This window comes from Neoarius graeffei, chromosome 1 (genome assembly GCF_027579695.1).
Source record: "Neoarius graeffei isolate fNeoGra1 chromosome 1, fNeoGra1.pri, whole genome shotgun sequence".
Lineage (NCBI taxonomy): Eukaryota > Metazoa > Chordata > Actinopteri > Siluriformes > Ariidae > Neoarius > Neoarius graeffei.
Genome location: NC_083569.1, coordinates 81,052,789 through 81,064,941, shown reverse-complemented (window position 1 = coordinate 81,064,941; position 12,153 = coordinate 81,052,789). Strand labels below are relative to the sequence as shown.

The window sequence follows — 12,153 nt, the reverse complement described above, 5'->3', positions numbered from 1 at the left end:
CTGGATTTTGAGAAACTGAGCATTTTTATTTTTTGCAAATTCGATAAATAAAAACTTTATACAAAATGTTCAACAAAATAATTTCTACTTAGAATGTAAACAGGTTGGCGAAATGACAGCAATTTGAAAAATGCAATAATTCTTGAAATTTTTTTTAAAAGATATGTTCTGATCATAAAGTACTTTTATTCCATATTTTGTTGCCTTTTTTTTTTTTTTTGCATTTTCGGGGTTTTGTTTTTGAATAGAGTTCTTATTTCATCCTGGATTGATCCAGCAACATGCTCTGCAATTTTCTTCTTCTTTAGGGTTTTTTGGCAGAATGGCAAACCGACTTAAAGGTGCATTACTGCCACCAGCTAGGCTGAAGTGTGGAACAGGAAATATTGGGGGGGGACTATATTCTTTCAGCTATTTCTGTTTCTTTTAAATACTTTGATAAAGTGATATATCTGACTTGATGTGCGCCGCCATTTTGTTTTTCTCTCCTCACAGTATATGAGCTGATATCCCAGTAGTAGAGTAGCCAATCAGTGTGTGATTGCTCATATCCAGTGAATGTGGATAGAAGAAAACAATATAACATGTGATGATAAATCACGGTACAAATTTCTGACTATTCTAATTGAGGAAATGAAAGACAAACTGTAATTATTATCAGGCTGCATAATCTCTTAATTTTTTCTAGCTGTTTATACAGCAGAGGACACAATAATGTACCATAGAGGGTATGCACATGACATCACCATAGGTAGAAGGAGGACACTATGAGTGCCACACACACACACACACACAGAGATCTAAAATGGGAAAGCGATGTTGTGAGATTGATTGTACAAACAGATTCAGCAAGAAACTGGAGCTAGTTCTGCAGACTGCTGAAAGCGAAAAAAAAAGAGAAGCAAATAGAGGTAGTTGTTTTATGTTTAAACCTGACTACAGCCTTCACAAATGTTCATAAATTGTTAAGACCTGTTATTACCTTTTTTCATTTGTAATAAAGGGATATTTTAGTTAATAGACTATTATATTTTAAGCCAACTTTCACAAATGTTTGTAAATAATTATTGTTGAAAGGGTTTGTTTAATTTAGCAAAAGAAATATTTAAGCTGATAAAGAATAGGAAAATAAATGTTGCATTTTAAAAATAAAATTCATCATTTTAATTTTTTTTTTCAAAAATGTCTTGAATTGAACCGAATCGTGAATTGGGTGAATTGCTAAATGCCTAAATAAAAATAATGCTTATATTTACAGTTATGCTACTTTGTCCAATTACATTTAAGCCTGTGAAAATGGAGGGTCTATGTAAAAAATGACTGTAATTTCTAAATGGTTAATGCAATATTTTTCTTAAACCCCTTGAATTAAAGCTGAAGGCCTACAAGTCTACACAGAGAGAGCTATAAATCATATGTGGAGTTTGGTTTCAAACCTCTTGCTCAACCCAGATGTGCAAAGTCATATGTACGTGTCAGAGAAAAGGAAAATAGGTCATTTATTAGAAATAGGAAACTATTTGTTATCTCTGTCTCTTGTCTGAATCCAAGAATTAACTTAAAATGAATCACAGGTTTAGGCCTAAAAAGCACAAACAGATATGACTCTAGTCATTCCCATAAAAGGCTTCAGAGCTGGGGTAAGAGTACCAGAATGGAGTCAGAGGAAACTTTCGTCATGGAGATGAGGGCAATTAAGTCATTTTAGGAAAATGATAATTAAAAGATGAGCTTTTTCTCCAAAGGAAGTTCATTAACTGTCTTACTAACAATGGTATCGATTAAAGGTCCAGTTTGTCCAGAGCGTGTGAGCGTCTATGGTCAGAGCATCTATGGCTAGATATGATTTCAGCAATACGAGAGAAAAACAGTGGTGTGGAGTATTGCCATGCAATGGGTCGTTCCAGTTTCTTCTGTTCAAGGCTGATGCTTACTTTTTCTGGCCCAGAACTCAGCTCCACCCCCTGGTATAGTAGTAGGTTCTATAGACAAGCCTGCATGGAATGTTTCACATTTCTCCCAAGCCCCTTTCACATACAAAATCTGTACGTAAATGTTAGATATTTTGTATTCCTCTCTGACTGTACTTAACGGAATGCTACAGATCGCTAACCATGTGAGATGTGATGTATAACTCATGAAGTGGCAAGTTCATTGTTGTGAAAAGCCCAAGCTGAGGCATTCACTAGTTAGCAACATGACACAAGTCGAGCTACATCACATCTGTGTTGAGAGAGTTCTCTTCCTGTTTCTGAACATTTGTGTTGTTCAAGCAAAGGCTATGTATGACATTTTTTGCTTATCCAGCGGGGCCACTGTATCCACTCACTCAAGCATACAAGCATGAACCCTCGAACTACAATTCCCGCATAACCACTTTACTTTGGACACTTATTACTCACCTTATTCAAACCCTGGCTTCTGTTAGTTTGTCTTGCGTTTGTTTTTATTTTATCATATTGATGCTCATTATGTTCCTCACTTCTACTGTCATGTTTTCATGCATGGTGTTTTTTGTTGCTTTGACTATCCTGTGTAAATAAAAGGTTTCTGCACTTTCATTACAGCTTGTTTTGTCACATTACAAGTTGGAATTAAAATGGATTTTTGGAGGGTTAGCACCATTTGATTTACACAAAATCCCTACCACTTTAAAGGTGCAAATTGTTGTTTTATTGTGACACAAACAATAAGATGAAAAAACAAGACAGAAATCTGGAGTGTGCATAGGTATTCACCCCCTTTTGTATGAAACCCCTAAATAAGAGCCGGTCCAACCATTTTACTTCATAAGCCACATAGTCAATTAAGATCCACCTGTGTGCAATCAAAGAGTCACATGATCTGTCACATGATATAAATCAACCTGTTCTGGAAGGATCCTGACTCTGCAACACTACAGAGCAAACATGAAAACCAAGGAGCACTCCAAACAGGTCAGAGACAAAATTCTAGCTCAGGGTTGGGTTATAAAAAATGTCCCAAACTTTGAATATCTCATAGAGTTTGCCCAACAGCATGTGGCAGACTCCCCAAACACATGGAAGAAGATTCTCTGGTCAGTTGAGACTAAAATTGAACTTTTTGACCATCATGGGATGTGCAAATCCAACAATTCCCAACACCCTGAGAACACCATTCTTACAGTGAAACATGGTGGTGGCAGCATCATGCTGTGGGGATGTTTTTCATCTGCAGGGACAGGAAAGCTGGTCAGGACTGAAGGAAAGATGGATGGCACTAAATGCAGGGCAATTCTGGAGGAAAACCTGTTTGAGTCGGCCAGAGGTTTGAGACTGGGATGAAGGTTCACGTTCCAGCAGGACAGTGACCCTAAACATACTGTTAAAGCGTACATTTAAAGTGGTAGGCATGATGTGTAAATTAAATAGTGCTAATCCTCCAAAAATCCATTTTAATTCCAACTTGTAATGTGGCAAAACAGGACAAACACCAAGGGGAATGAATAGTTTTGCAAGACACTGTATATTATTATAACTGTTTTATTATTAGTTACTGTTAATGTCATATTGTGTGTAGTTCATAAAGGACCTTGATCATAGGTATGTATTTACATAAAATACAAGTTTTATATACAGCATGTTTCGCTCCTATCCATGGTTTCGGCTATCTACATTAGCTCTTGGAACATATCGCCTACGGATACGATGGTCCCAATGTATCAGCCGATGTTTGCTTGTTGTTTTGAGTTTGCTGCTGGTTGCTTTACACTGAGGTAGTGTGATTAGTGGCATCACAATATCACTATGTCATCAATTACATCACCAGAAGCAACATCACGATTATCACAACACATAAATCTGATGGTTTGTATTCCTACTGGAGCTATGAGAAAACATTTCTGTAAATGATACAAGGTGGACGGGGGTAGATTAAGGTGTCGACTTTGCTGTTTTAATCCCAGTGGAAGAGAAATGCATGTCTTTTTTTTTGCAATTGTAATTCCATTAGCAGGCATTAGAGGGCTCTAGACATTACAAACTGTCTCTTTAATCAATACAACTCTACATGATTTATTGGTTGACTTGAGCAAGGTTTTGACCTTTAGTATGTTTCACTGTTAAAATGGTCTGTCTTTTTCAAAACCTATAAGTGTGTGTCTCACTGATCTCACTGTATCTCCAACACAAAGTAATAGAGTAAGAAATATAACACAGTGCAATATAACATGACATGACAGTGTAGCTGGATGTTGACTTGAGCATGCAAAGAGTCAGCATGTCTCCTGTGGTCTTGCTTCACTCTGGACTCGCACAGCCTCTCCAGTTCAGTGTGTTTACTCTGTTATCACTCTATCCATGAACTCAGTGAAAGTTAAGGGAGTGAAGTGAAGGATGAGAGGAGGAGTCGGGCCATATCAGCATTACACAACTTTGCACTTTCACCCTATGCATTAGAGGAATTAATCACTTTCACACTCCATATCCTCTTCATCTCTGTTTAATGGCTGCGGTGATAGCTCATTTTTCTTATGTGCAATATGTTGAGGCCGTTCAGGGACAGTGAGCTGATTCATTATTGAGCATATGGATATGTGAATGGGGAAAAAGATAAGATAGAAAGCTGGTTTGTTCATTATCATTATTACATCTGTGAACTGCATTACCTATAATAAGTCATTTCTAACCCACGCTGGGTCATTTGTCTTTTTCCTTATGAACAGTACCAAACCCTTTTCCATTCTCTCTTCCTCGCGTTATATTTCCATCTTTTCCTGACTTCCTTGTGAACCCTTTGACCATGATGACAGTCAGACACTAAAACTGTGAAGGCAAGTTTAGCTCACGTGTTCATTCTGTAAAATCGGTGGTGTCTTCATGGGAAAAGGGCACTTATCTCTTTCTTTACTTCTCTCATGCACACACTTTGAACAAGTCCATACACACTTACCCCTGCTCGCTGAAAGGCTCCCCTGGTATATGTGCCTCCTCCTCGATATGTGATGGCAGGAATCTTCTTATTAAAAAGTGAGCACTTGTGTTGGTGAGCTTTGGGTGCTGAGATGTAGTCCACTCTGGTCAGCACATGATTCTTTGAGCTGAAGGTGACTAGGGCGACCCGCGTGGCCTCAGGTGCCACTGGGAAATCTGAGAGCATCTTCCGCACAAAGTGCAGCTCACTCCTGAAGTTGGTCGCTCCCACACTGGAGGACTCATCTACAAGGAAGACAAGTTCAAGGCGGCTGCCACGCTCACGCAGAAGACGCACGTTATGCCTGAAAGTCTGGCCCAGACGTTCTACTTTTTTCTCTGCGCTCTCTGTGATGTTGCGGCGGGTCTGAGCTGGAACGCTGGATCCACTTGTCCACAGCAGGATCCAGATCACCAGCGAGAACCACACAGTGACTGAAAACCCCAGAGCAGCCATGACATCTACGCTGCAGGAAGGTGGAAATGCCAAGTGAAAGTGATTTCCAGTAAAGGACAATTAGTTCTATCAGTCTGCTGCACACCTCCTCTCCCTGTGGCCCCTTGTTCTTTCTTTATCTTGCAATAATTTAGTTGAATGGTCAGTGTGCAGCAGGGCAAATCCTCTCCTCTCACCGCTCCAGTCTCAGGCGTCTGGGGAGTTTCTGCATCTCAGCAAGCCTTCAAATACTTCCCTCCCTTTCAAAATCATTTCAAATGAGAGAGAGAGAGTGGGGTGAAAAAGTTCCACGAGAGACGCAGAGTCAATGTGTGCGTGTCCTGGGGTGAAGTAGAGAGGGAATGAGAAGAGTAGAGTGAGTGAGAGAGAGAGAGAGAGAGAGAGCAGCCTCAGCAAGAGAGGAAAAAAGGGGCAGTCACAATAAATGTCTTTTTTCTCCTTTTTTGTCTTCTTCTTTTTTTTCCTTCTCTTCTGTTCACTCTCTTCTTCTGGTTGTTCAGCAGAGCCCAAGTAAGAATTTGTGTCACTGGATCGCACTAGTTTGCCTGTCAGTCTGTCAGCATTCCCAAAGAAAACATCAGCACCCAGCCTGCTGATCAACTCCATATGTCTGGCACTCACCACCTCTCCCACACACACACGCACACACACAAAAAAACATCCACGCTGTGCCTCCCAGCAGATACCAAAAGAGCCATCGCTAATGAGAAACACTAAGAGAAAGCGCGAGGGGAGACAGACAGACACAGGGAGAGAATTCGACAGACTAAGAAGGTGCCAGACAAGTATGAAGCTGGTACAAAAAACACCCAAGGGAATAAAAATGGATTAGTTAAACCTTTAAACAGATAAATTGCACTTAAAATCCAAATCCAGAAATTAAGTTCCAAGCCTGGCTCAAATCCACTCAACCAAAATTACTGGTTTAGTGCTCAGAAGGCAAAATACTCATTTTTAAAAAAAATGTCTTTACTTAAATAACACCTCCAGACATCCAAGCTCTGTGTTGTAGCTCTGTGCTTTTAATTCCATGACTCCATTCAACCTGGTAAAAAAAACAAAACACACACACACACCTTGGGAATAGTTTTGAATGGGTTTTTTTGAAACATAACTTGAATTTGGAGAACACTGTTCAACTAAATCTTAACTCGTAACTTTGAAAAAGAGAGCGTCAAAGCACAGATAAGGGAGGAATGAATCGTATAGATAGGTTATTCTGTGGAAGTGTTTTGGAACATCACCATTCTATGTAGACGCTATCACTTCCTCTTTCTTCCCCTGGGTGCCGTATGGGGAGAAAATTCTGCAGAAAGACAACAGACCCCCAAGATCTCCTTGCAACCCCCACATCCCACACACACACGCACGCGCGCACACTTTCATTTGTGATTTTATCTGTAACCAAAACAAAGTCCTGTATACGTTATAGGGTGTTAGGGGTGCAGGCACACGGTTTAGCTGTAGATCTAGTTTCCATTTGAAAACTGAAAAAAAAAAATGTTTGGACTTGAATAGAGGATAGAAAATCCCTTATAGAAAGTGACAGGAGGGAACACCGAGTGCATATTATTTACATCAGCTACTGACTTTTGGCTGACGGTTCAGCTCAGGCAGCACTCATCCTGTCAAAAAAACCTGCCTGGAGAAAATGAGGGTCTGGAGATGGACTGTAAGGAGAACAGACGAGAGGAGCTCAGATAGACAGAGGTGCGTGATGGAGAAAAACAGGAGGCCATGGCTGGGTCAGAACACAGGGTTTCCTATGGAGGTTGGAAGCAGACAAAGATATTTGAGTATGAGTTTCATATATTTGAATTATACATATATTAAATATTTTTATCGTCTGTGGTACTTTTAATAAATAAATATTTCTGCCAGTGTTTTTCTTTGCTTTGAAAAAGAAGCCTTTATTTGTCACATGCACGTTCATTTCCGTTTCCAGTTGAGAGTACGCCATGTGCATGCTGGCTGCCGCTTCTCACCGGAGCTTTGTATTTTTATTTTTATTTGATTTTCTCTTTTGTTTTTCTTTTTTGTGTTTGGGTAGTTTGATGTTTGTTTTTGTTTGAGTGTTTTTTGTCTGCCAGTCGTGGTGTAGCTCCGGACCCAGTTTTGGACATCGGTTCCCTCCAGGCCTTGGTTTGCCGTGGATGATGCCTGTGCTCCTAGCTATGGACTGCAGTGAGCTCGTCGCTCATTTTAACATCATGGTTGTCCAGCGCTCTGTGCAGCAGGGCTTTAGTGCTTGGCGTGATGTTCTGAGCGATGTTGCCCGGTGGCGTTGTGGCGGCTGTGCTGGTGGTTTGGGACATACCGGCGCCCTGTGTGGCAGTGCGTCTGTGCTCGCTTTGTGGATTCATGGCGTGGTGTTCCGAGTGATGGTGCCCGGTGCCATCGCGGCAGCTGTGCTGGCGTTGTGGGACTTGTTTTTGTGTGCCTTTTGGTGGGACTGTGGCTGCTACACCATTGGAATGACATCCTGAGTGATGTTGCCCGGTGCCATCGCAGCGGCTTTATTTGGTGTACTTTTTTCTTCCCTATAATTTGTAAAGTGACCTTGGGTTTTGAGAAAGGCGCTATATAAATTGAACTTCTGCTTCTTCTTCTTCTTATTATTATTATTATTATTATTATTATTAAGCACAGTGAAATTCTTCCTCTGCATTTAACCCATCTGAAGCAGTGAACACACACACACACAAGTGAGCAATGAGCACACACATATACCCAGAGCAGTGGGCAGCTATACTACAGCACCCAGGAAGCAGTTGGGGGTTCGGTGCCTTGCTCAAGGGCACTTCAGCCCAAGACTGCTCCATGTTAACCTAACTGCATGTCTTTGAACTGTGGAGGAAATCCACACAGACATGGGGAGAACACACAAACTCCACACAGAAAGGACCCCGTCGGCTGCCAGGCTTAAACCCAGAACCTTCTTGCTGTGAGGTGACCGTGCTAACCACTACACCACTGTGCCACTCACATGAACATGTTCAGGGTAAGATTTGTCTTGAAACCAATTTAGGATTCTGAAAAACAAAAAAACAGAATCCTAAATTAAAAAAAAAAAGTCAGAAATACAGATTTTATGTAAATTAGGCCAAAGGCAAAGCTTCAGGCATTCCCAGGGAAAAATGGACACTTTCAGAGCAGTCAAACTTATAAAAAAAATGTGTGCTAAGAGCTAATAGTTTTCTACAATGATGTTCAGCATTCAGTGTTTAGTATATGTCTGGCATTTTAGCTTGCTACACCATTCTGTGTAAACTCTACATTCCGTTGTGTGTTTTAGTGTGAACATTACATGAAGTTCTTGATCTGGATCTGCATGATTATATGCGCTGTGCTGCTGCGGCCACGTGATTGGCTGATTGGATAACTGCATAAATGTGCAGGTGTATAGGTGTTTCTTAAACTGGACGGTGAGTGTATATATAGAAATTTCAGTAGAATATAAACGCCTTAAAAATACTTATGGTTGATTCCAGTGAGCTCTACTCCAAGTCTCTTCATTTCTTTCATGAACGTGAGTAAAGACCAGTAGCAAATCGTTACTATTAGAGCTGGGACTTGAGTTCAGCCAAAACTTAGATAGACACACCAAAAAAGCAACAGGGCAAAAGATTTTGTAAGGGATTAGTGGCAAGCTGTCAGGTCGCTCCGTTGTGTGTAGCTGTCGATTTTGATTTTAAAAGTAACTAAGTAAATTACACAGGGAAATGAATACTTAAGTCTGAGTGAAAAATACTGTAGCAAGTATGCGTGCGTGGAAGAAGAGTCTGGAGACAGAAATCTTAGTTTCTCGGTCGTTAGCCTGTGCTACTTGCTCTTGATAGCAGTGGCTTGACCGCTTTATTAACATTCACTAACACTACTGATGAATGCTACACCGGCTGGAAGGTGACTTCACTGCTGTGTTGACGGCGCCAACTCGCAGTTAAGCTCGCGTGGGTGATACATTTTTGGTTAATTCATCTGTCACTTCCTACATAAACATACACTGCTATGGCCTTCTATCCCGGCAGTGAAGTCCTAACCAATGAGTGAGCCAGTTCGAAACTCTTCTCAGCTTAGAGACAACAAACAAACAAATCTGAGTAAATTACTCTTTCTTAATGTTTTCAGGATGGTAACCCTTTCATTTCTGAAGCAAATTTGATAGAAAATGAGGCCAAATTAGAATTAGAAGAGAATAATTATAATGAAATTATGAAAGAATGAAAGCAATTAAATAATGAAAGAAATTAAAGAATGCAATAAATTAAATATCACATTTGAAATGCTGATATGTTTGGGCCTTCCCTGAAGGACTAGAAGGCCCTGAAGTTCCCCTCTGGTGAAGACACATGATTGACTAAATGTGACAGAGAGTTCCACTTCTCTGAAAGTGTCTACTTTTCTCTTGGAATACTTCATTCTTTGGCCAAATGTACATAAAATTTCTTTTTCAGATCTGATTTTTTTTAGACAAGAAACCCACAAGCATTCACGCACTAACACCCATGTGGATCGAGAGGTCAAAACATTTTGGCATTCTGCTCTACAGCCTTATCTTTTACCAAACACTGGTGCAGGTGTGCATAATCAGGGACACATGACAAAGTGTAGGGGCTGCTAGGAAACGTAATGCAGTGTAGGAGTTAAAGTCTTGAAGCACCGTACAGAAACACCATCTGATATCAGGAGCTGTCACATTGGCCTCTAGCTTAGGCTTGGCATCAGAGGCTGCCCTCTCAGTCTCTGGCATGGGCATTGTATTGGAGACCGCCTTGTTGATCTCTGGTATGCGTATAGTATTGGAGACTGTCATGTAGGTCGCCAGAATGGGCGTGGCATTGAAGACTGCCCTGTCAGTCTCTGGCATGGGCATGGCATTGAAGACTACTCCATCAGTCCCCAGCATGGGCATGGCATTGAAAACCTCCCGGTCAGTCTCTGTCATGGGTCTGGCATTGAAGACCACTCCATCAGTCCCCACCATGGGCATGGCACTGGAAACCACCTTGTTGATCTCCGGCTTGTGCACGGTACTGGAGACTGCCATGTAGGTCGCCAGAATGGGCATGGCATTGGAGACTGCCTTGCCAGTCTCTGGCATGGGCATGGCATTGGAGACTACCCTGTCAGGGTATGGCATTGAAGACCACTCCATCGGTTCCCAGCATGGGCACATCATTGAAGGGCACCCTCTCAGTCTCTCACATGGGCATGGCATTGGAGACCGCCACATGCATGGGCACGGTGTGAGGGACTGGACTGTTGGTCTCTGTCCTGAGCCTTTCCCTTTTCACCCTCTTAGCCACCAAGCCTCCAAATTAACTTCCATGGGTTTGTCCTCCTCCCCTATTCTTCTCTTAGCAGCAGTTGGGAGCACTTAGTCCCACATGACCTCCACCAACATTCTGGTCATGCCAAAAAAAAATGATTTGGGGAGCCCAGTCCAGAGCTGATCCAGGTGGGCCTCGAGCTGGTCAGGCTCTGCCTGTTCTCCCCAAATCTGTCTGCTCTGGGCCTGCAGATAAAGTAGGAAATCCGCTCCATCCATTAGAACAATCTGTCAAGTGATGGACATGTGATGAAGTGCAGGGGCTGTTGGGGAATGTGGTGCAGTGTGGAAGCTGAAGTCCGGAAGCACCTCATGGAAACATCATTGGGTGCCGACAAGACAATTGATAATGTTTGCTAGCTAGCTTTGCCTGATATTTTAAATAAATAACTTAAATTAGTTTACTTTTTTCTTGTTTTCACTTCTGTCTTTTTCACATCTGTGACCTACTGATAACATTAATAATTTCAGCAGTTTCTTTATGTGTAATTGTTTTTCAGTATTAGTGTGTAATGACAGTTTGCAAATTAGCTTCTTGTGTAATTTCATATCTTCTGTTCTTATGTGAACTGAATTGAGAACTTTGCTTTAATAAAAACATTTATCAGTTCCTTTTGTCAGGATTTTTAAATATGTGCAATACTGTGCAAAACTCTCAGGTGCCCTAATTTTGTTCATACAACATCTGGTATCAATGTTTCCATTATGAGTTCTGCATTAATGAGGCAAAACAGCTGAACATTACTTTTCAAAAAAAAATTGTCACAGAAAAATGTTTGTATGTCAGTAAAGACATAGCAACATATACACCACTTTTCAGACAAAAACATAATGAGGACTGTTTGGGATTGTCTGCAGAAACAGAAGTAAATGTGACAGTCAGATTCTCCAGGAGACGTGTTGCAGATTCTTTGAGCTGCTCAGTTAAACTTACTCAAGTTCCTGTTTTTTGTTTGTTTGTTTGTTTGTTTGTTTGTTTTTAACATCTTTGTTTTGCATCATTTGTTTGCCTATGCCAAAGGCTTTTGCACAGTAGTGTGTAGATTTAGCAATTGTTTGGCAGAATTATATATAATATATAATTACACTATCAATATGTTGTCCTTGTAAAAAAAAATTTTTGAACAATTATTTGGCAGCTAATGACTGACTTGTGTTTCACATAGCAGGTTAATTTTCTTCCTCTTTGTGACCTGTTGAACAATATCGCCCCCTACAGGTCAAATATTTCCACTCACATTTATTCATCATGTAGATAAACATATACGCTGCAGAATCAGATTTATTCTCATGTAATTACCTTGTATTTATAATTTTCCACTGGAAAAACGCCTGCTGTATAAATGGTGACCAATCAAATAGACTTTTTATGCTCAAAGATATAATGAAGGGAATACTGTATGTACCTACAGTATATTGATACCTAGCTTGATATG

At 40.7% G+C, this 12,153-nt stretch overlaps 1 protein-coding gene across 3 annotated transcripts in view; it reads right to left on the bottom strand.

The window, feature by feature from the left end:
- svep1 (sushi, von Willebrand factor type A, EGF and pentraxin domain containing 1) overlaps nucleotides 1–5,851 on the bottom strand; it is a 283,771-nt gene extending 277,920 nt beyond the window's left edge. For 2 of the 3 annotated variants that reach the window (XM_060937110.1, XM_060937184.1), the window contains exon 1: nucleotides 4,912–5,849. In XM_060937110.1, coding sequence (XP_060793093.1) covers nucleotides 4,912–5,388 — 477 coding nt within the window. In that variant the 5' untranslated portion in view covers nucleotides 5,389–5,849. Of the gene's footprint in view, nucleotides 1–4,911 lie in introns of all 3 variants that reach the window. The other variant, XM_060937264.1, reaches the window with a different exon arrangement.
- Between the last annotated feature and the right edge of the window lie 6,302 nt (nucleotides 5,852–12,153).